General features: G+C 45.9%; 2 protein-coding genes across 2 annotated transcripts in view; one reads left to right on the top strand and one right to left on the bottom strand.

The window, feature by feature from the left end:
- The window catches only part of LOC119180867 (uncharacterized), a 127,702-nt gene that overhangs the window by 56,885 nt on the left and 45,111 nt on the right, over nucleotides 1-25,706 (top strand). The window lies entirely within an intron of this gene.
- The window catches only part of LOC142777469 (uncharacterized), a 46,093-nt gene that overhangs the window by 2,182 nt on the left and 18,205 nt on the right, over nucleotides 1-25,706 (bottom strand). The window contains exon 2 of the mRNA XM_075881919.1: nucleotides 19,445-19,515. Coding sequence (XP_075738034.1) covers nucleotides 19,486-19,515 — 30 coding nt within the window. The 3' untranslated portion in view covers nucleotides 19,445-19,485. The remainder of the gene's footprint in view (nucleotides 1-19,444; nucleotides 19,516-25,706) is intronic.

Here is a 25,706-nt window from a genome sequence, read left to right as displayed (position 1 = left end):
CTATGCAATGCACGCTTAGATTCCCGGTAAAAGTTTACCAATACTTTACAAAAAGTTTTTTTTGGCTTGTTTTCTGTGTAACCTAATATATGTTTTACGTTTTTCATACGATAAAAATGTAGGCAGATGAATTAAAAACTACTATGATTCGTTTTATTAATTTTTAGGCAATATTAAACGCTAAACACAGCTCAAGCTACGTAGTACACTTGGTACACGTATTATGCAAATAAATAGTGTGCGACACCTATACTACCCTCCTGCCTTTAGAGCGGCTAGAGTCTCCACCGTGCAAACTCAAGTAGGTCGCGTCCACATCACCAGGGTATTACCATAAGGCAACACCCTGATGATGACGTCATCTTATCATCCTCATAACATCATGCCCATTGCAATGGTAAATTGCGTTAACACACACGTAATTTTACGGAGTAAATGTTTACCAAAAGAGTGAATTTAAGTTAGTTGTTATTCATAGCACGTAAATCACAATGCCATTGCGCCAATGAACGAACAAGGAAACAGTGTAAAAAAAACATACTGTCCATCAATAATTTGCCTTAGCACCCGCCCCCTCCGAGAGCTTTTTGCACCTATGATGGTTTCGCAAAACCTGCCGAATCGGAGAAATTTCGGCCTTTCTGCTACTCCGTCGGTTTTGCACTACGAATGTGATAGACCTACCTTTTACGAAGTGAATGCCATAAGGTAACGTCTTCAGGTGATGTCCTGCTGACGTGACAGTTTTTTTGGTGATCTGTCGCCTCTTCATAACAGTATATGGTGACTACGTCACCTGATGATGCCTTCTTGCATGACTTATGTTCACGCACGAAGTAGTCGACAGCGCATTTATCGCGTTTGATGAGGCTTATCAGGCTCTAGCCCTAATAACGTAAGCGGCGTACAAGGTGATACACAGCAAAGTTCCATTCATTCTGCATGTTCAGAGACCACTACTGAATCACGAAAGACAAGACGGAGGTGATCAGCGTATTCCCTTGTTGGGCACTTCATGATCTTGCAGTGGTCACAGTCCACGTACAGCAGATTGTACTTGACGGTGTTCTTGGCTGAACACAAAGCAGAACACAAGCATCAAGGCGAAAGCCAAGTCTCGTCTTTTTTGCTTACGATGAAAACGGTTTTCGACACCGTAACGTAGCAATTGAATGCCTTTAATGACTTTTATCCTTAGCGCTTCCAATTCGGTAAAGTTCAGCATAAAATAATACTGCTCTGCAGTGGGTAGGTTCCAGTTTCTATAGATCATCTATAGATATATCATCTATCTATCTATCTATCTATCTATCTATCTATCTATTTATCTATCTATCTTAGATAGATAGATAGATAGATAGATACCGAAAGTGCTTTTAGTACGCAAAACATTGCATCGTATTTAAAAACAACTTTTTTTCAGTTCTTGACATCATTTTGCCTCATGTGCAGATATCGTCATGCCACCAATTTCAATTGATCTTTGTGGTATCGCTAAACTTATAAGTGGCTTGCCCATACACACTTTTCCTGGACCCGACAATATGGGTTCCAAATTTCTGAAAAGCACCGTTACTTACACTTCATTGATACTAACAAAGATCTTACAACAATCCTTAGATACATCAACCATTCGTACACAATAGAAAAGTGGGAGGATATATAGTGCCAATTTTTAAGTCGGGTAATAAACACTCTCCGAAAAATTATTACCCTATTTTTCAACAGTCACATCTTGTAAGCCATTGGAGCATGTAATTTTCACCAACCGCATTATTGTTCTCGAATCCAACTCTTTTTTTTTTACACCGGTGCAATAAGGCTTTCTCAAACATTTTTCCTAGGAGTCACAACTCGTATCATTCACTCACAAAATGCATCACATTTCGGACCGTTCATTATGCCCCGATGGTATATTTTTAGACTTTAGTAGACTTTCGACAAAGTATGTCACCAACAACTACTAATCCAAATGAGCCTACGAAACCTTAACAATAATTTGCTATAGAAGATAAAGTGTTTTTTATGCAACAGATTTCAATACCTTACTGCTAACAATCAGAAATTGTTATCTGCTCAGGCGTACCGGAAGAGTTGGTCCTTGGTGCACTTCTGTTTTTTTTTTATTATTGGCCTCACGTCTTCTATTTCTTCTAGCATTAATCTTTTTGGCAGATTATTGTCTGACGTTTCATGAAATGACCATTAATAATGGCAGTTCATTCCTTCAAACTCATCTTAACACCGTAGCAGCTCGGTGAAGCTCATCTTGAATGAATTTAAACATTGGCAACTATAGGGTAGTGCGCGTAATGAGATCACCCAACACCCCGCTAACATACTTTTTAAACAACGCCCCGATCGATCCGGTCTGCTCGTATAAATACTTGGGTGTTCTTATCACGACGAACCTATCTTGGGCACCTCACATCGAATACATTACTAATAATGCCAATCGCCCGTTAGGCTACACACGACGTAACTTTTCAAAAGCGCCATCAGCACTAAAACTGTTTTTATATAAGACTTTGTAAGATCTAAAAGGGAATATTCCTCTTCATTGTAGAATCTTTACTAGGATAACGCAATTGTAAAACTAGATCATGTACAGAATACCTCCGTTCATGTCATATTTTTAACTATAATCGCATTGTATGTGTAAAATCAATGAATTCCAGCCTATGCCTTTTTTCACTTGAATCCCATCGCAAATTATCCCTTTTGGCCACATTTCACACATTAGTCTATCATCCCCCTGTTCATGACCAACTAATCCTAAATCCTCAGTGCATATCCCATCGTATCGGCCACCGTCATAAGGTTGGCGTCGCATTATGCAACTCCCGGTGTTTTTATATATCATTCATACATCTTACATCAGCGGATTGGAGCCACCTACCGGAGCACATAATAACTATAGCTAATAACCACCTGTTTCGACAAGCATCACCTAATTTTGTATATTTAGAAAACATACAATGTAATGGGTTATGTATTCAGATTTGGGTGCACGTTAAAGAACCCCAGGTGGTCGAAATTTCTGGAGCCCTCCACTACGTTGTCTATCATAATCATGTGGTGGTTTTGGGACGTTAAACTCCACATATCAATCAATCTATCAATTACGTTATGTATTATCATGTATTTGATTCATATTGTATTGAGGTCGTTGTTCCTACGTAGATAACTTATTTTCATGCTGTACTTTATTTCTTGTTTACTTATAACACTTCCCTCTATAATTCTATATGGCTTTGAGGGTAACTAAAATAAAATGAAATAAAATATTCTCAAAGGGCAGTTTGTTCTTTTATATTAGCGCAAGTTTTAACTGCTCATACGCAAGGCTAATATGATGAACGGAAGAATTTACCTTTGGTCAACTGCACATGTATTGTGATAAGATTATTGAGTGAAACTTTCGAGAATGTCGTGTATTGTCGATGTACCCTCTAATTGCCAGAATTATTTCAGTGTGGGGTCCGCTTTCCGCTTCAAGCACATTGTAAAGTGCACTCGTCATTGTCCCCAAACATGAGGAATCTTATATAGTGTGCGAATGCAGGCTTTTGAAGACTTGGTAAGCAAAAACGTAGCTAGACCAAGTGCCTTTTCGTACTTACGTGCGTAAGTACAGAACTACAGTTCTTCAATTTTGTGGTGAACTTTAGTTCCGCTTATTTCGTCATGGTCTCACTTAAGAGGAGCATTATTATGCAGTATATAATTTCTGCCACTTCGGTAAACTTCACTTAAAACGGAATAGCGTGCGCGATTTACTCGGGGCGAAATTGACAGAAAACTCCCGTCTGTTTAAATTTAAGCCCTTTTTAAGCAACTAATATGTCCAAAATTACTCCAGATGGCATGCATTATATATAGTTTTATAACTTCATGCAAAATAAAGAAATGTCATGCAAAATTTCACACGATCCCGCGAATTGTTGAAATAATTTCACGCAAAGTGTTGATCACTAGATTTACTGACTCCCTTACATTTCATGGCGAACAGAAAAGAAAAAATGTGCATGCGTATTCGGGCGGAGGACCACCAGGGGGCGCTGACTAGTGCGGACTCGCTTATGCTGGCTCCTGGTTTTTCGATGCTTTCGGTTGGTTTCTTTCCTTGAAACTTTGTCGGTATGTGTTAATCGATGCAGCTCGTTGTGAAGGCCTTGCCGACACCGAACTTTCCACGGTGGGTAACTTTTTACACGTTGTACGAGTGTGTGTGAAGTTTCGACCAGGCCAAGGCGCAGTTAACCCTATCGCGGTAAGCCTAACCTCGGCGAGGCAGCGCGGGTAGGCCTAGGCCTAGCCCTGCGTTTGCAGGCGCTTTAGCCCGAGATGAAGATCGTGGAGGTAAAGGAAATCTCTCAAGAGGAAGCAAGCAGCCCCGGCTGGATGACGGCTTATGGCCGAAAGAACAGAAACGGAGTGAGAGCGTCGACTATTACGCACGAATGCAACCCAACGAGCGACGGACGAAAGTACGGTGTCCGCACCGCCCCCCACAACACGCCTCGCCTCGCTTGCTGGATTCCGTGCCGACCGGCTGTGCCCTCGGGATCTCCGACGACAGTGCAGCTCGGACCGACTGGGTTGGTTCTACGGCACCCCCTGAAGCCGGTCCCTGACGACGACGACAGCGTAGCTCTGGCCGACTTGATTAGCTCTACCCCATCTCCTGTCGCCGACAAGAGCTCTCGCCAGTGGTGCACTGTCCTCGGACTCCTGCGGCCGTCTCCATCTTTCTTATCTTCTCCTTCAGTCGTTTGCTGTCCCTGCGCCTCGCTCTCTCCTTCCTCTCTCTCTATCTCTTTAACTTTTAATCCTATCATTTTAATCACTTCTCTACCCCCATTTCTAGTGAGTTACTGTTGAGGTGTCCCCCCCCTGAGAGACAGTTATGGGGCTCACTTGTCTCTTCTCGTCACTTAAAATCACTTCGCCCCGCACCAGCGCATTGTCGCCACCTCAAGGCTCCCTCAGCTACCGAGGAACACGTACCGCATCATTCGGCCTGAATGTGACCGAGGTGAGTCAAATATGATTCCAGCAAGTCCTGGCTACGGTGGCAGCCCTGCCTCCAGCCGACATTGAAGAGGAGGGCGAACGCACGTACCGCATTTCCGTGTACCCGGCTCCACCCGATGACACATGCAAAGGCGTCATAACGGGTGTCGATGAGGATATCAGAGAGGTTCAGCTCCGAGCAAGAATCGTTGATTGATATGTGGGGTTTAACGGCCCAAAACCACTCTACGATTATGACAGACGCCGTAGTGGAGGGCTCCGGAAATTTAGACCACCTGGGGTTCTTTAACGTGCACCCAAATCTGAGCACACGGGCCTACAACATTTCCGCCTCCATCGAAAATGCAGCCGCCGCAGCCGGGATTCGAACCCGCGCTCTGCGGGTCAGCAGCCGAGTACTTTAGCCACTAGACCACCACGGCGGGGCGAGCAAGAATCGTCAACCACCGCAACACAGGAGCTATCGAGGCTAAAATAATCAAAACAGCACGACTGCGGTAGTACTGTTCAAGGGTATGAAGGTGCCCAGTTATGCCTCTTGTGGCACGAGCGTGTTTTGCTGCATGCTATACCGGAGGTATACGGAGGTTTGCTATGGCTGTGGAGGTTTAGGACATCGTGGTGATGTTAGCCCTAACCTAGACAGCAAGTGGTGCCGTACGTGTCGACAGAAATCGCCAACGGAGGAACATCAGTGAAGTCTAAAATATTCCCTATGTGGAGGTCCACATCCCTTTGCAGACAGAGCACGCAGAGAGAGAGATTTTAAATCTCTTACATCGTCCGACAGAGACGACGTGAACGCCATCAGCACTCCGAGAAAACGAAGGCGGCCCGAGGAATGCAGTCCCGAGACTCCAGTGTCCCTTCTAGCGTCTTTGGCACCTATAGTAGACACCGCTCTGGCACACCAGCTGGGCCGCAGCGGAACACCATGAGGAGCCGCTCGCGTTCCAGCGGGCATTCGGTGTCTCGTACGAGATTCCAAGAGGAGCTCACATGGGCTCATTGGGTATCGGGCCAAGAAGAAGACGTCTAAACCGAAAAAGGTAATGCGGTCGGCATCGACAGAGCATGAGGAAAAAAGTGAAATTGAGCAACTACGTCAGAATTTTGCTAGTCTCAAAAATGAACTACGCAAGCAGAAAGCCGCGCAGGCGATTTCCAGCAGGGTCGAGGGTACTAATGCGGTAGATAACGTCGTGCATAAAAGCATGCAGGAAACCAAAGTCGACGTTAGCAAGCCCAAACGTAGGGCCCCCCTCCAATGTAGGATGAGAGTGACTCGTGTTATGCCAGGGAGTCCACACCGAAAGTCATTGCCTCTGCAAAGGCAATCTGTGTCAAAACCAGCGAGCCCACCTGACGCCATGCTGCCGCGGTGGTCTAGTGGCTAAGGTACTCAGCAGTTGATCCGCAGGTGACGGGATCAAATCCCGGATGCGGCGGCCGCAATTCCAAAGGAGGCGGAAATTTTGTAGGCCCGTGTGCTCAGATATGTGTGCACGTTAAAAAAACCAGGTGGTCAAAATTATGCTAGCCCTTCACTACGGCGTCTCTCATATGCATATGGTGGATTTGGAACGTTAAACTCCACATGTCGATCAATCGCCTGACGCCATAATCTCAATGACGTCACTGACATCGTTGAGATGATGGCGTAAGACAGACCAGCGGCGCCGGGCTATACAATATAGCCCGGTGCCACCTGTCTCTCTTATGCAACGCACAGCGAGCTCCCTCAACCCGTGGGTCCGACAGTAGCCCGATGATGAGATCGCACCATCCAGTCAGGCGAGTCTTATGCAATGCGTGGCAACATCAGTCGCCCTTGTGTGCAACCGAGCGCAGCGGCTCTAGATTTGGGGATCATGACGCAACCCAGCGGTGAGTCCACATTGGAGGATTCTTACGCGACCCGGCGGCAGTTCTGATTGGACGCTGATGACGTGAAGGATCACCTGGGGCTTATAAAGAACCACGCAGCTCTTCGCCAAGGAGCCGACGTATGCGTCAGAGAGAAGACATCTCGGCTCTTCGAGTCCCAATAGGCTGTCAGCCCCAGTGCCGAATATGTAACACCTCTATTTCTACACTGTACATAAACCTTGCCTTAATTCCCTGTCGTCTCACTATTAACATTGGTTTCATAGCCAAGTCAGAGCGCTTTGAAACCAAAGTTAACACGGAGGGTCTAAACAGTGCACTTAGAAATTGCTCTCGTGTCTTGCTAGTCGACGTATAGTGGGTACGGAAAGTATATACTTAACAGGGGCAAACAACAAGAGGCTAGTGTGAGCGATGAAGAACCCTAAAGTGAAGAAACTCATCGAAATTTGTTGGAATTTTGGCCTTAAACCAGGCCGTGCGAAACGAAAGCAAGCGATCCTTGAGATCATGAAGAATGCAAGAGTAAGGGCTGAGGAAGTTGATGAGGCCTGGGCGGATAACAAAGCATGCCGCGAGAGGCTGAAAGGCGAGAAGTTCGCAAACGCGAAGAAGCTGAAATGCGAGAATGCCGTGAGGAGGCCGAAAAACAGGAGCGCCTCGAGTTGAAACAAATAGAATTGGCAACTCTACAGTGTTCACAGGCGCCTAGCGTGGGTTCTGCGACAATTCAGGTCAGCAGTCATAGAATTGGGACCAGCTGCCACCGTTCGTAGTCGGCGAGGACATGGCAAAGTATCTCGTCAAGTATGAACACGTCCGCGACAAAATACCTTGGAGCGGTCTCTTGGGGCGCAGAACCTGTTAGCTCTTCTTTCCGGCGAAGTGTCCGACGTGATAACGTGCTTGCTGAGGGAAGCGTTTGAGAGCCATGGCGAAGTTAAGGAAGTACACTTGAGACGTTACAAGTTGTCACCCGAGGCTTTCTGGCAAAAGTTCCAGTACGCAAGAAAGGGCAATGAGTCACACGTTGACTTCACGTTTCGTTTTAAAACGTATTTTATTGAATGCTGAAGCTCGAAAGTGTTTATGACGATCGCGATAAAGTGGTAGAACGGATTGCATTTGAGCAATTCTACCACTGCATCGAGGATGATGTCAAACATTGGCTGCAGGACAAACTTGGCGAAGTGCAGCTTAACAAGGCAGCAGAGTTTGCTGAGGAGTATCATACTCGCTGAAAGTTACATAGCAGGTTAGTGCGCGTTAAAAAGGATGAAAGAAAAAAGAGCTTTTCAAAGAAACCTGATCAAAAAAACCCACTCGACACCGTAATTTCAGGAAGGACCCGTCTTTTACGAAGGACACTGTAGGGGAAGGGCAAACGGAAGCGGACAAAGCGAGTGAGGTTCCTAAACAACGCACTGATACCACGCGGGCTTTTGAATCATGGCAGCCGCTACTTTGCTACAACTGCAAAAAAGAAGGGCACATTGCTCTAAACAGTACATAAAAGTTCCCTTTCGCAGCACTCTGACAATCGGAAGAGAACATGCGGTTGTTAGAGCCGTATCTCCAGGAAATTAGTGTGAATGGGAAAACGTGTCGAGCACTTCGCGACTTAGCGGCAACCATGGACGTTGCCCATTCTTCTTTGGTGTCTCCGGATGACTCCGGATACAGGAGATTGCGCGTGGACCAGGCAAGTCGCCCAGGAGCAGAGTGCTTGCTTACCAATCGCTACTGTTGTCATTGAAGGCCCATTCGGTAAGCTTCGCACCGAAGCGGCTGTGTCTGCCGCGCTTCCCGATCATTTTCCTTCACTTTTTTCTAATAACTCAGATCGGCTTCTCAAAAAGCAGGGTAAATTGTTCTTCTCCAACTTAGCGTACATGGCCCTAAGACGATCGCAAGCGGGGAGCTTTCGCAAGAACTTGATCTCGTTCAGTGTAATATAACGCCACCTGCTAAAGACGCTGATCTGCGTCACCTTGGCGGCGAGGCGATGGTGCCTCGGACAGGAAATTCTCCAGATGAGTCACTCGAGCCGCCCTTCACGAAAGCCGCCTCTGTCGGTGGAGGAGACGACATGATGTCATGATGTCATTGAATGAGAGCGAGAGGGGTGCAACACTCTCGCCTGTAGCGGAAGGTCGGATCGAGCTGTCAAAGAATGATCGAGAAACGCTCATTCGAGAGCAGCGTGAGGACCTCTCGATAAAAGCGGTAATGGAAAGCGTAAAGTTGGGAACAAAGAAAAAGAATTTTTTTAGAAGGCAGGGCTCCTGTATCGGAGCTACACAAATGTGCAAAGTCGCAAGTATGAGGAGCTCTTAGTGTCACAAAAGTATCGTCGCCAGCTATTGGAACTGGTGCATGAAAACGCGTAAGCAGGACATCTTGGCATAAAGAAGACCAAGGCTAGAATTTCCCTTGAGTTTTATTGACTGAATCGCTGAAAGGATATTGAAGACTTTGTACGCTCATGCGACACTTGTCAAAGAGCGCGGAAATTCACGGACAAGTGGAAGGCACCCATAAAGCTTGTGCCAATTATCACAGAACCTTTCCGGTACCTCGTAAATGATATCGTTGGGCCATTGCCAGAGTCAAGGCAAGGTTGTCGTTACATCCTGACGGCCCTCTGTGTAGCCACAGTATTTCCGGAAGGGATACCACTTAAGGAGCTCAAATTTCCTCATGTAGTGGATGCACTGCTTTCTATATTCTAATGCTACAATGGTAGTATTTTCACCAGCTGCCTTACCTTTACCTTTTTAAATAAATGTAGAATAAATGTAGTGCACAGCTTAACCCATCACCCGCAATTTAATCTTATAGAGCGTATGCATTCCATTCAAAAAGGGATACTGAAAGCTTTTTGCTACGAGCACATGCGACTGGGAAGCGTCTATTCCTCCCGCTATGTTCGCTTTGAAATCAGCTCCTCATGAGAGCACTGGTTTTAGCCCTGCCGAGCTTGTGTATATGGCAGGAGTTTGAGAAGACCATTGCGAATGCAACGCGAGTCTTGTGAGGAATTCGATGAGGACCATATTGTAGTTGCGTATGTTCTACATTTCCTTCAGAGGCTTGGAAAAACGAAAGATTTTGTGGAAGGCCACATGATGGCTGCACAAGTGTTGTCAAAGGGTAACTATGACAATTCGGCAAAGAAACGCACCTTCGAAGTAGGTGGTCAGATAATGGTGCTGCGGTCGTTCAAAAGGAACAAGCTTGGGGTTCATTGGGAAGGGCCTGCCAAAGTAATATCGAAGCTTTCTGATACCAATTATGAAGGGAAATTAGGAAGGCAGCTGAGCAAAATTTACCACAGTAACTTGATGAAACCAAGCGTTGAACGTCAAGCGGTAGTAAATTTGCTTTTTAATGCTTCAGAGAAAAAGGGAGCACAAATTTTGACCTCTAGTGATGTAATAGAAAAGGGATCAGAGTAATATTGGAACAGTTCAACCTAGAGCTTAAGTTAAGTGAATTCCAGAAAGAAGACCTTTGAAGGATAGTTTCCGAGTTTAAAAAGGTGTTCTCGGACCATCACGGAAGCACGTTGGTAAATGAACACGATATTGAGCTAACATGTGAGGAGCTAATCTGTAGCAAGCCGTATCGATGTTCCCCTGTGCAAAAGCAGATCATGAAAGAGGAGATTGATAAAATGCTGGAGCTAGGAAGATAGTACCGGGCGAGAGTGACTCCACATCCTTTATAATATTGGTTCAAGTGCCGGGAAAAGGCCATGCATCGATTATCGGCGTCTTAACGCCATAACGCGAGACCAAACTTACCCGATACTTCATCTAGAGCAGAGGGTGGAAAGTGTGTCACAGTCCAGTTATATTTCCAACTTAGACCTCGTGCGAGGGTATTGGCAAGTCCGCCTTACAGAACGCGCTAGCCGCTATGCCGCGTTCGTTTCTCCATTCGGAACGTATCGTCCCCTTAAGCTGAGCTTTGGATTGAAAAATGTGCCCTTTTGTTTTTCAGGCTTAATGGACCGCGCTCTTAATGGCCTCTGTGAGTTCGCTCTGCCGTGTCTTGACGACGCGGCCATCTTATCAAACAGCTGGAAAGAACATTTCGAGCATTTAAGAGTCATGCTGAACAGGTTGAAAGAAGCTGGTCTTACAACGAAGCCTGCTAAATGTCACCTAGGGTGCGGCGAGCTGTTTTACCTGGGAGACGTTGTGGGGCGTGGCCAGCGTAGACCTTCAGAAATTAAGGTAGCCGCCGTCGTAAACTATGTACGACGAACCACAAAATCGGAGATAAAGACATTCTTGGGCTTAGCTGGATACTATCAGCATTACGTGCAAAACTACTCTAGCATTGTCAGCCCTCTAACTGACGCATTTCGAACGTCCGAGCCGGTTAAAGTAGTATGGGACTCAGAAAAATACAACGCGTTTTGCAAGCTGAAACAGGCCCTAAGCGAAAAGACCGTTCTTATGGCACTCGATTTCTCTAAGGGATCTGTCATTCAATGCTACGCGAGTGATCGCGGCATGGGAGCTATACTGTGCCAGGAAGACAGTGCTAGTAACGAAAGGCCACTTTTGTATTTAAGTCGAAAACTGAGCTGCAGGGAAGAGGCACACAGTACCTCCGAAAAGGAATGCGCTTGCCTCGTGTGGGCCGTTCAAAAGCTAGCCTGTCATGTGTCCGCTTCGAGGTTTGTGGTAGAAACGGACCACTGTCGTCTAAGCTGGTTGTGTAACATGTCGCCTAAAGGTGGCCGGTTACTGAGGTGGAGCATGATACTCCAACTGCACAACTTAGACGTTCGCTACAAGAAAGGAAAGCTAAACGCTAATGCAGACGCATTGAGCCGTGCATTTTAGTTAGTACCTTCTCCACCTTTCGGTCTCTCGCAGGCGAGTCGGGGCAAAATTTTGTCCTCATCACGGCCTTAGCTGAGCGCTCTCGTCCGGGCTGATCTCTAAAGGCCAACTTTATGTTTGTTTTATTTCATCCCATTGTTGTTCGCGTAAAATTTTGAGTTCTCATTTTAAGAGTATTGTGCCCAACATGTGCCGCTTGATGTAGAGGGAACGAAATTGCGATAGGCACGTAGCGAGGTATATGTTGTACTATACTTTGTCTGGTGTTCTGTCTGGTAACCAAGGGTACTTGCTTGTGTCGTGTGTTGTCTGTTGTCAAATTGTTCTTGTCAGTTTGCAGAACCATTGAAAAGTGCTCAGACCAAAAATTGTCAGAAGTGGCGAGCAAGGCTAGCCGACAAGTTTTGCGACAAGCCAGTGGAGCTGGGATCCGCCCTCAAGAATGGCATGTGTTCACGAAACTGAGCCTGGAGCCACATCCTTCCCCTGGCCCTGGAGGTGAACCTGGAGGGACCGGGTGAACGAGCGCACCCGAAATGCGAGCCACGTGGAAGCAGCTCGCCTTTTCGGCGCATTGTCTGGCGGCGGGGGTGCTGTTATCCCTGGGAGTCCACACCGAACGCCATTGCCTCTGCAAAGGCAATCTGGGTCAAGGCTCGCAAGCGAGCCCGCCTGACGCCATCATCTCAACGACGTCACTTAACCCGACGCACCGGTGTGTCTTACGCAACGCACGACAAGCTCTTTCAACCAGCGGGCCCGATAGCAGCCCGATGATGCAAGCGGCGCCATCCAGTCTGGCGAGTCTTAACGTCCGATGATGCAAGCGGCGCCATCCAGTCTGGCGAGTCTTACGTGATGCATGGCAACATCACTCGTCCTTGGGTGCAACTCAGCGCAGCGGCTCCGGATTTGAGGCTCATGACGCAACCCAGCGGTGGGTCCCCTTTGGAGGATTCTGACGGACCCGGTGGCAGTTTTTATTGGACATCGATGACGTAAAGAATCACCTGGGGCCTATAAAAACCACGTGGCGCTTTGCCAATGAGCCTAAGTATGCATAAGAGAGAAGACATCTCGGCTCTTAGAGTCCCTAAGCTGTCGGCCCCAATGCCGATTATGTAACGCCTCTATTTCTATGCTGTGCATAAACCTTACTTTAACTCACCATCGTCTTGTCCACTCGTCTATCAGCTCTGCGCAGAAGCAGTCACGAGCTGGGAAACACACACTACCAAATGGCTGGTGAACTTGGCGGCCCGTGATCTCGGTGCACTACACAACAGTGTCGGCGGCTGTGTGAGTCGTAACACTCGGATATGTGTGCAGAGGAAAGCTCGCGGAACAAAATTCTAGAAGAGTTACTTAGGATTTCTAAAGACAATTGGTCAAGCATTAATAAAGTAGCGTTACGTATGGGGGCAGTTGAGAGCAAAGTAGAAGCTATAAAGAATAAGGTGGTTGCGCTTGAGCATAAGATGACTATTAAAGCCACGCCAAAGGCTCGTACACAAGCTGCAGCTAACGATGATACGGGAGAGATCCCACAGGGTCAATAAAACGTAAAATAGCAAAATGGCGGGCATGAGAAGGTTGTAGTAATTTGGCAGTGAAATTCTGCCAGCTTCGATTGGCGCAAGACCTCACTGCGACAGTACATTACGGCTCTGGCGGAAAGGCCACGGGTAATTTCGTTGCAGAAAACGCTATGAAACACTCTCACCCTCACTGGTTACCAATCGGTGGCGGCAAAGGGGGAGTCCAAGAGAGGTATAGCTATGCTAGCGAGCAAAAAGCTCGCTTACGTAGTACAGGACATTCAGCCAGAACGCAGCAGAATGAAGGTGCTTCTGATGGAGGTTATCCCTAACAGGTGGCTTCACCAGAGCTTGTTCATTTTTAATGTTTACAGCCCATCATCTGATCACAGGCATTCTTTTCACTCCCCGCTAATAAAGGCCGCTACAATCGCTAGACAGTCACCCTTATAACTTATAATCGCGGAAGACTTCAACGCCCCACACAATGCATGGGGGTACATGAGGCAGACGGCTAAGGGTTCAAATCTAGCGCGGGCAGTCAATGATTTAACGCTAACAGTCATCACCGATCCTCGTTTCCCTACGAGACTGGGTACATCGGTAACCGGAGACCCTACGCCCGAAGTAGCCTTTATAAAAGAATGTACGGCATACAACCTGGGTGAACACGCAAAAAAACCTGGGCAGTGATCACTTCATCATTGCCATCACCCTTCAGGTTAGAGTACCCCAGGCCAGGAAATTCAGAGTGACCGATTGGGATGCTTTCCGAAATCTTAGAAAAGAAGACAAGGGTGAATACGCCAGCTTCAGTGAACTTGTTAAGCCAATCAGAGCAGATGCTGAAAAGGCCACCAAAACTATTGAAACCGAGCTCGACGTTCCCATAATAGACCTACACCTTGCAAATCTCTTGGAAGCCAAAGCCTCTATCTTAAGGCAATGGAAAACGCGAAGGCATAACCGGAGGTTGTGAAAGAGGGTTGTGAAACTTAAAAAGGACATAGAACAGTACTGCACCGAGTTAGCTAGACTACAATGAGATGAGGTGTGTGCAATAGTCGATAGGCGCATGCGCACAGGTGGAAAATGGAATCTTCTCAAGCATATGCTTGATGACGCGCAGACGAAAGACAATCAAAGACAGGCACTGAGCAGTCTCACGCACAAGCACAAACAAGAGGGCTGAACAGAAGATACGCTTCCAGAAGAGGTAGCGAATAGATAGTTCTGCTAGGCGGAGGCACTTCAGAAGAGTATCTTGAAATAGAATGTGACGCGGTAAAGGAGCTCGATGACCCTTCACAGAGTCTGAAATTAGGGCCGTCCTATACAACTTGAATAGCAGGTCAGCTTCAGGTCTGGATGGCATCTCAAAGAAACTGCTAAGGAACCTGGATGACAGATCCAATGAGCTGCTTATGAAATAATTCGAAAAGAGTTGGGAGAGCAGAAGCATCCCGGAGGAGTGGAAAGCGGCCTCGATTGTGCTTATTCCTAAACCGGGCAAGCCATTACATATTGACGATCTAAGGCCAATATCGCTAAACTATTCTGTAGGCAAGATAGCTGAGCATGCGATCTTCAATTGGATTTCGAACTGCGTAGAACACAAGGATGTGTTCCCACGCAACATGATCGGCTTCAGGCACGGCCTCTCTACACTAAATCTGATGTTACTCCTGAAGAAGCATATTTTTGATGACGGCACTAAAGGTGTAAGGGGTATCTTAGCCCTTGACCTGACCAAAGCCTTTGGCACCGTATGTCATCGCTTTCTGCTGCAGGCCACAGCCAGACAGCGTCTGGGAGCAAAGTTTCAGGCCTTCGTACGATCATTCCTGATGAATATAACGGCTATCATCAGGATCGGTCAACATAAATCAGCTAAATTCACCCTTGGGGCCAGAAACACCACACAAGGAGCAGTCATCTCGCCCTTGTTTTTTAACAGAGTTATGAAAGGATTATCCGAGAGACTCAGCTCCCTGCACAATGTATGCCACTCACTTTACGTGGACGACATTACAATTTGGTGCCCGCGATGATTGCTCGCAGTAGTAGAAAACGCACTGAAATAAGCCCTAGACAAAACGGAGTCCTACTTAGAAGGCACAGGCCTTCAACTGTCTCCAAACAAATCTGAACTATTGCTGTATAAGCCGGCCAGGCAAGGTGTTAAGAAAATTCCACATCTTGACCACATTCCCAACGCCCTTTTTTGCAAAAAATGGACGGCGCATTCCACGAGTAGATTAAATTAGAATTCTGAGATTACTTAGCGAGGCTACGGGATGTAATGCCAAAACTCTCACGCACATCACGGCCAAAACTGAAGACATGCTGAGACTCGTCACCAGAGTATCATTCTGCAGAAAAGGACTATGTGAAGACAACCTACTCCGGATTCATCACACCTTCCTAATGAGTCAGCATAACTATGTAGCTTCGGCCCTTAATTGAACCAAAACGGGAAAAAATAAGCTAAATACACTCATGCAGAAGAGCATCAAAATAGTACTGGGATTTCCGATAACTATATCTAGTTCTTCTCTCAATTACAGACCAATTTCCGATAACTATATCTAGTTCTCCTCTCAATTACAGACCAATTTCCCTAACCAGTGTTCCTTGTAAGATGTTAGAACATATAATTTACTCCAACCTAGTCTCATTCCTAGAATCAAATTCTTTTTTTACTATCTACCAGCACGGATTCCGAAAAAGTTACTCATGTGAAACCCAACTTCTTTATTTTACTAATGGCATAGCATCGGCTTTAGATCGCGGCTCACTTGTGCATTGCATTTTTCTTTACTTTAAAAAAGCTTTCGACAAAGTACCTCACCAATTACTCCTCCTGAAAATTAGTGCCTTAAACATTGACCCGAACATTCTTAAATGGATTGAATGCTTTCTGACTAATTGCACTCAGTTTGTAACAACTAATGGCTATAACTCACCTCTTTCTAAAGTAACATCCGGCGTACCCCAAGGTTCCGTATTAGGCCCTTTACTTTTTCTTATATATATTAATGATCTCCCAGACAGCATTAACTCCTCTATAATGTTATTTGCAGATGATTGTGTAATTTACCGCGAAATAAACAATGAATATGATAACGAATTTCTACAGTCAGACCTTGACACTGTCTCAACCTGGTGCAATAAATGGCTTATGACTCTCAACTCTAACAAATCTAAATGCATGTCAATAACCCGGCGATCTATTTCTCCCCCGTGTACCTACAGAATTAACGCCGTTTTCTCCAGCATGTCTCTTCATATAAGTACCTCGGCGTTTACATTACCAACAATCTATCTTGGCACACGCATGTTACCTACATCTGTAATAACGCTAACCGAACGCTAGGATACTTACGCCGCAACTTTTCTCGTGCTCCGCTGTCCCTCAAAATTCTATTATACCGATCACTAATTCGCCCAAAGCTTGAGTACGCGTCCGCTATATGGGATCCCGTGCAGCAAAATTTAATTAACGCGTTAGAATCTGTTCAGAACCGCTTAGTTCGGTTCATTTGTTCTAATTATTCCCGTACTGCTAGCATATCAGAAATGAAATATAACCTTAACCTACCCAATTTAACTGTCCGGAGGAAACTGGCGCGACTGCATTTTTTTCATAAGATATTTTTTCACAATCCATCAATGAAGCGAGACCTCATTTCACAACCGTCATACCACTCATCGCGCATTGATCACCAGCATAAGGTTGCCATTCCGTTTTGCCGCACCAAATTCTTTTCAGCAGCCTTCTTACCGAAAACAGCCGCCGATTGGAACCACCTTCCCTCTTCCGTTGTAACAATAACAGACCCTTTGTTATTCAAGACTGCAATTTCTCAGCAATGCTTGTAACTATACGCAGTTTCCATTATCTATCTTTGTCTTGTATGTGCTTGAATTCTTATACATTTTTAGTTGACTTATGTTGCCTTCCTGATTTGCGCATCTGACACTTGTTTCTTTATTTTGTCTTTTTTTTCTTGTGTGTTATAAATGTTGTACCCACCCCCTCTGTAATGCCCTACGGGCCCTGAGGGTATTCTAATAAATAAATAAATAAACTATACCTAATTTGACAGATAAAGCAAACTCGGTATGCACAACGACATTGATGAAAGAATTGAAGCGCAGGTCACCACAAAGTAGGTCAGGCTCTCTTCTACTAGGGCTGGAAAACGCATCCTAGACTCGACTGGCATGGCTCCTATAATAATGAATGAACGCGAGATCGCCTTATCCAGGGATGTTCAGGAGACCTTTGTGGTCAGACTATTCCCTCAAAATATGCACGCCCACTACAATGTACGGAGGCGAAAAGCCCGTGCACGAGCAATATTACAAAAGGTTGGTGAGAATCGTGAATTGACTATCTTTGTCGACACCGCTCAGTATGACCAGTCTGGCACATCCATACTGGCAGTCACTGACGGCAACGGAGAATTACGCTCCTCGGCCTCGGCTAGGTTAACTACTAGCGCCATCGTAGAGCAGGTCGCCAATAGCCCTCACCATGACCGACCCCTTCCACACCAACATATTTACAGACACACGAGTGGCCATTAAAGGCTTCGAATCGGGTAACCTGGCGTGAGAGGCTGCCTCTGTTCTGGAAAAAAAAGAAACCCCGGCACTCACTTCACCTTTTGGTTTCCCGCCCATATGGGTAGCAGACGTTCATCGGACCATACCTAACCTCAACGAGCTTGCCCGTGACTGTGCGCGAGATCTCAAACACTGCGGTGGCATGGAGGCCTTATTGGTACAGGATTAAATCCAGTTTAACGATCCACTTCTTACTTTAAACGAAATAACCTCTCACCATCGGCTTAGTAGAAGAACACATCTTCTTCCTCCCCCGAAGTTAGGTAGATATCCGTCAGTCACACGTAGAATGCTCCAGACGGGAATTTTCTCTGTCTTATGTCAACAGAAACTGATTCAAGTTGTCCGGACTGCAATAAAACTTACCGTTCTTTAGCGCACATGCTTAGGCAATGCCCTGCGTTACCTTATGGCCCTCTATCCAGTGAAGCTGACTGGGAAGAAACCTTCCGGTGCTCATTACTCCATGCGCAATTTCCGGCTATCCAGAGGGCCCAAAAATGGGCGGAAAATCATGGTGTCCCAGCGCTGACTTGGACGCGGCCAGCGGTTTCCGCGGGTCCCCGATAAGGGTGTGAGAAACGAAGAAGGGGACCTCGACCCGATCGTCTGGCTGCGTTGAAGGTCAAGGGATCAACTGAGTGAGCCAGCGCTCCAGGCTCGTGCTCGTGCCCGCCGCCCCTTCTTCCTCATTTATTTGCATGAAAGGGTACACGCGAAAACTCCCCAGGATCTGATGAAGTTCTTTGTATGTATGTATGTATGTATGCATGTGTGTGTGTGTGTATGTATGTATGTATGTATGTATGTATGTATGTATGTATGTATGTATGTATGTATGTATGTATGTATGTATGTATGCATGTATGTATGTTTACGTATTTGGGCGAACAGTGGTACTGAACTCGTCACTCAAGTGTACGAGCTTTATACTACCTTATTTTTGTTTTTTGTGTGCCACAAGAGCAATAAGAAAATACTTAAGTAGTTCAGCCACAACGCAGCAGTACGCGGTAGGTCAGCACAGGTTAAACACGTACAAAGAAAACAACAAAAGTGCCATTTAGAGCGAAAGAGCGCAGACACTCACCAAGGGTGAGCATCCTTTTAATAGGCAGGGGGCACTCCTCTGATTAGTAATAGTAACATTGGATGAGCTTCGTCGATCGAATCAGCAGCGAGGAGCTTATATATTAACAGTAACCTGTAGTCAACGCATTTTATTTATCAAAAATTGGCTGAACCCACTCGGAACTAAGTGCCGCTGCTTGTATTTGTATACGCACCGCCGATTGCCCATCCACACTAATCGAGACTGGTGCTTACACTTATTGCCCAATCTGGCTGCAAATATCTTCCTTGGCCTGACTGCCTCTTGGTCGAAAGACCTGTCTAATAAATCAACGCTCCATTCCTTTTCTTGCGTTCAAACCTCCTGGTGAGGATTGCACAATGCTCACCCTAAAGCACTACGCTATCTGCTGTACTCACCGCCACCTACAAGCGCCTCGAACTTGTTCCAGTTCGTACTGTCACTGGTCTTGAAGTCGAACGTAGCGTTCCTGGAAAAGTAGAAACGAAGAACGTCAAAGTGGCTGCACCGAAACACGCGAAGTGCTTTGTAGGGGGGAAATCATGAGACCCATCGTTTCAGTACGTCTCATAAACTAATCTTGAACCCTTTTGGCAACCAGGCCTTCCTCAATAGCCCTCTGTAAGTGTGGATGGTCATCCATGAATGAATCATCAAGCGCCACTTCATAACAACTTAAAAAACTACAAACACAGATATGGCATTGCGTCTGTTTTAACGACGGAGCTGTAGACGACAGCAGTAGTCTGTCTAACGGGGACGAACATCATCCGGCGTGGAAGTGCCATATGAACAGGGAAAGCTCCAAAGTTCTGTAGCTGCAAACGTCCAACGAATATTAACAAGTGAAAGACAGTGAGAGAGAGAGAGCGAGAGACGTCAAGGAGTTGATATGAAAACGATGTAGAATATAAAGGCAATTAAGACATAAAAAGAGAGAAAGATTTTTAGAAAGACATAAAAAGAGAGAGCAAGACAAAGAAACTGGCGCAAAAAAGAAATAGACAGAAAGTAAAACAGAATAAGAAAGAGAGAGATTGTAAGAAAGAAAGCGCAAAGAAAGGGAGATATGCACAATGAAAGGCGATGTCATAAACAGAAAGATGAAGGCAGAAGAAGCAAGAAAGAGAAAGAAATAGAAGAAAGTTACAGCTTTACTGCAAATGCGAAGCAGTCAATGTGATAGCAACAAAATGCAATATCACGCCAAGAATGGTAGGCTGATCGAAACTTGTCCCGCGTTGCCCACGCACAAATGACGCGCAAAACGTACTCAAGGGTACAGATGAACGCAAATAGGTCTCTCAGTCGTTACTTCGCTGCGTCTGAAAAACGCGCTCTTTCCGCAAACAGAAACTGCACAAAGGTCACTGCGCAGTGAGTGCAGTGACCTTTGTGCACCCGGTAACTACAACAGAATTGTTCTGCTGAAAGCTCAAGGCGTACGATTTTCCCTATCGCAAGATAAGCGCACGCACGTGTGAGCATCTACCCCCCCCCCCTTCGCGGGGCAAAGTAGGCGCGGGAGTTGAAGGCATGAGCGCGTGTCGCTACGTCGTGACGATCTAGCGACGCGCTTTCTTGTGTCATCTCACTGGTACTGCTAAAACACGATAGTTCCTCCATCATCAGCCCCACCAGCCGTAAGGGGCAGACATGAATTTCTTGCCACTTCAATATTGAAGGAGGTGCCCTTTTGTGGTTGTTCGGTTCATTTATTTTATTGTTCGTTATTCACTGTTCCATTCATTATTCAAAATTTTTGAATATTCACACACCCGTGATGTTGACAGAGCTCTGATGCTTTCCCAGCTCCCCTTTGAGGGGCGCGAGAGCCTTTACGCTAAGCTAAACAACGCCTGCCCTATAATATTGGAATTAAAGCAGGAACAATTTTTTCTTCATTCATGCATGTTCTGCGTAGTTGTCTAAAAATGTTTGAAAAAATCATTTAGATACTTCAATAGATCCTTGGTAAATTTTTTTAGCTATCTCTGGGTAATTTTTCGCTGAAATCTAGCTAGTTCTGCTCTCCGACGTTTGCCAACACTAGTCGTGACGATCTGGTGACGCGCGCTCATTACGCCATCTCGCAAGTAAGGCTGAAAAACATGATAGTTTTCGCGAGATCGCCATCACCGGGGTAGGATGTAGATATAAATAACTTGCAGTTTCAACGATAAAGGAGGTGATTCTTCGTGACTTGTGGCTAACGCCGCGCGCTCAGAAGCAAGAGGTCGGACGTTAAATTCCGCGGCATGATTTTATTTAATTATTTATTATTTATTTATGCTATGCCCACAGTGCCACATGGCATTACAGTTGGGGGGATGCAAAAAAATTTGAAGCATACAGTTGGTAACAATCGCTAGCAGCATCAGGAAAACAAATACATATACAAGAAGATCACGAGTGTACGCTAATGTGCACCCTAGTGATTATATATAATTTTTCTTCTTCGCATTTTTATATATAGGTACATAACGGTGAATGACGGTGGTCGCCAACATTGACGTCGACGCCAACGGCAAAATCCAGCCGAGGTTGTCCTTACAATCGCTATCACAATAAAAACTAGCCGCGTATCTTCGTGCATCGCTGCAAAGAACGTCAAAATAAGGTAGCCTTCTGTCTGGAAGCGCTGATGAGTAGTATAAGTCTGTAGCCACTTCTAGTTTATGAGTTGCTCAATATATGGCGTTGTGTATATATGTCGTTGGGAATAATATAACTAGATGGCGTTTGGGGTTTTCGCAGCATATCTTAGGAGTAAATGATAATGGGTGGGGCGAAGCGTCCATCTGCCCGTCCGTGTGTCCATCCACCGAGGAAGGCTGCCCGCGACCTTTCTATTTTTGATGCTACTTTTCGGAAGCCAATACCGCTTTTAATCCCAGTGTTTATATTATATTTCTGGTGGTCTTGTTGGGTATCGATCCCAATACCCCTCGCTGGACGGTTGCGGGCAGCGTTGCAGCAGCAAACAGGCCAGACAGCTCCAGCTCGTGCCTCGCTCAAGTTTGTCGATTAGGCAGACTTGCTCTGCCTAATAAAACCTCGTCTACACATTAGTCAGTACCGCACCTAATGAAAATCGTGCTCTTTTTATATGTGTACCTACACGCTAAAAACTAAGAGTGTGCTGGGTACTCTCTTTGATGAGTACTTTCTTGTCCCATATTTCACTCTCTTTTCCAGAGTAAATCACCTCTTGGTGAGGCAGAGTACAGTGATTTTCCCGACCTGGTCAAGGCACTCCCTCTCAACAGAGTAACATAACGTTACCCGTGACATGAGCCCACCGAATAAACAGTACATTTCACGAAAAAGAATCGCAGAACTTGGGCCAATATTGGGCTTTTCATTTGTTTTTGACGGATTCCCTCGCGCGCCGATCGTAAGATGGCTAAATACTAGCACTAAGGGAAAAACAAGATAGAAACCTTCGGCGTTGAGACGCACTGCTAATGGCGAGCCCGACCCAGTAGCCACCACACCACACTGAAAGACGGTACATTAGTGTTTAATTCCTCAAGTCTTAAGTAATGTTTGTGATCTGTCTGCATTTTCTTTTTTAAAGTGCACATTTCAGTGTCTCCACGCTTCTCAAAACCAGCCGTACTGTAGCTACCGTGTTTAATTTGTTTGCTTTGTGCTTCGTGAAATCAGAACGTTGATCCGACGCGTACTTTACAGAAGGAAAAAATGCGTAACCGAGTATAGGAACGGCATTTGCACTGACTTCATAAGCGGTTAGTCATTTCTGCGTACGAAACATCGAGCTTCTGAAGTGTATATTAGGTATAATTTAGATTTGTTATTATCCCTATGACATATTCTCAGTCATTCTTGTTCACGGTCTTCTTCAAGTACTACGACTGAAGCCACAATACTATACTGTAGCCATACCACACGCTAGGCTTACTGCAGCATACCTAGTGCGCGATGGTCGTAGCGAAACATGAATAATACAAGGAGAATGTCATAGCCATTTGCGTTGAGTTTCGATTTTAACCGATTGAAAAAGATAATATTCGCTTATTTCACTACACAGATCCGAAGCTAAATGGCGTCATATAACCACGGGGTGAATGATGGAGAGTGGGGCGAAGCATCCGTCCGTCCATTTGTTCTTGCTTCCGTGCGTGCATGCGTTCGTCTGTGTGACTGTTCATGCGTCCATCCACCCGTCCGTGCGTGTGTCTGTTTGTGCGTCCGTCCCTGCGTTCGTCCATGCATCTGCCCCTGCATCTGTTCATGCGTCCATCCGTCCGTGCAGCCATCCGTGCGTCCGTCCATGCATCTGTCTATGTGTCCTCCGTTCCTCCACCTATTGAACAGTCGAAGTACCACCATATCGCATCTTTTCATCACATATTCTGCATTTAGAAGCACCGCCATCCATCGAACATTTCAAGGAATAAATGAGAGGTGGCACACGCACACTTCCTTGCGGCCTGTACTTTTTGTCTACTTCCCACCTTTAACCACCTCGAGTTCATGGTATATACTAGTTCACTGTATTCATGGCGCTGCGGCCCAACGCTCGCTAAACCTTTCTAAAACCAAGGAGGTTACGCCCAGCGAGTATCACGTAGCAAGCCTTTCTTGTCAGATAGTAATCAATGTACATGTCAATGGCTGCTAATTGGGAATGAGAGACAGGTGAATTCGACATCTGGTTAATGCACATGCTGCGAGTTTTTTATTGTTCAACAACGCACAGGCGAAATCTCCCACCGGCACCACCTTGCAGGTACGATGGAGGCAAAAATGTCGTAGGCCCGTGTTCTCAGATTTAGGTGCACGTTAAAGAACCCCAGGTGGTCGAAATTTCTGGAGCCCTCCACTACGGCGTCTCTCATAATTATATGGTGGTTTTGGGACGTTAAACGCCACAAATTAATCAATCAACCACCTTGCACGTCAAAGCGGGAGACTGGTTACGCACTACAACTACGGCGAGGTCTGGACGAGTGCCACTTCAAAGAGCTTTGCGCCTAAAACGCGGATATTAAGAGCTCTAAGTGCCGCTCCGTGCACTGAAATTCACTGACGCGCGCTGCCAACACTGTTCTTTTTGTAATCGTCTCTATAACGCCTCAACAAGCAAAGCAGCACGTTTCACTTCATCGCTCGCGGGGTGCCGATGCATCTAAACGTAATCAAGAGCAGGAGCATAACCGCGCTTTGATCACTCATGGCTGAAGAGTATATGGGCTTCTCAGTCTCTCAAAAAGAGGTGGAGTAGAAAGCAGTTTCACTCTCTCATTTCATACAAAAGGAAAATGAATCACACTCTATCGGATACTTCGCCAGAGTCAAAGAACACTGAAGAGTAACTCGGCCGTTTTACTCCTGCAATATCCTCCGTAGTTTTTACAGTGTATACGCGTCAAACCGCCGGCTCATTTCAATGTGTTGGATTTCTTCATTTCTACTTTCTAAACCTAGCAGTGAACGTTTGTGTGGTTTAGTCGTCGACACAATGCCCATTCTTTCCTTCTGTTCTTTTGAACTTGCATTGTCCTAATATACATAATTTTTTGTTTATGAAAATGGAACAATGAAACGATGTCAAAATGCGTTGTGCATGGAATTCATTTTTTATGCAGCGGCACAGCTTTCCGCGTGCATTCAAACGCACTGCACAGCAGAATATAGCACAGCACGCGCATGCGCGCGCACGCAAAAAAAAAGAACCACAACACGCGCACGGCACAAGAACAGAAAAAAATGAACGGCGCGGTGCATGAGCTCAGGAAGTAAGGGTTCATTGATTTATATATATGTAGAATTTAACGTCCGAAAAGCACATGATTAGGACAGATGCCGCAGTGGAGGGCTCCGGAAATTTTGACCACCTGGGGTTCTTTAACGTGCACCCAAATCTGAGCACATGGGCCTACAACGTTTCCGCCTCCATCGGCTAGAGGATGAAAGCAGTCCTGTTCTCAATCGAGGTATTGTTTCTGCCCCACCAGCCTCGTGAATATTTCTGCACCTAACGTGGCTTTCCAGTGCACTCAGGATGGCAGGCAACTCCACTGGTTTCGTACCGCCTTCGCGATCGGCTCACTGTTGAACACGTCATGATGTCACGTGATGACGCCATCATGGGACGACACTGTGACGTCTTCATAATGCCGTAAAAGACATGAGTGCGTGATGTCATAACGTGATAGTGACTTTTCCATCACTCGTCTTAAGGCCGCCGACACAGAACACTGGCCAATATTTCAAGTTCGATGAGTTACCGAGGGCTTCTGCATTAAAGAGACCGTTTTACCAACATAATCTTTCAAATGGCTTCATTATGGGCAGAAAAAACCTATATCTCGAAGTGGCATCAAAACACGATGCGAAGAAGCGAGCTTCAAACCTTTGTCACTTGCCCCATCTAGCCTTCACAAGGCAAGTTATTTCGCCGCCCTTCCCCATGCCGGAGGGTCACGTGACGTAGACATCACAGCATTTCGTCAGCACGTCACGTCACGTGTGCATGGCATGCACTTGAACACGAGTGGTGTTGCGTTGTTCCGTCATTCTCTGCATTGTATAAAGTATAAAGGTGAATTTCGCTACTAAACATTTACAAAGCTTTAGTCAATTTCATTTGGTAAATCTTCCTTTGCAAAGAATTTTATGAATGCAAGGTAC

The sequence above is a fragment of the Rhipicephalus microplus genome, chromosome X, assembly GCF_043290135.1.
Source record: "Rhipicephalus microplus isolate Deutch F79 chromosome X, USDA_Rmic, whole genome shotgun sequence".
Classification (NCBI taxonomy): Eukaryota; Metazoa; Arthropoda; class Arachnida; order Ixodida; family Ixodidae; genus Rhipicephalus; species Rhipicephalus microplus.
This window is presented reverse-complemented; position numbering and strand designations above follow the sequence as displayed.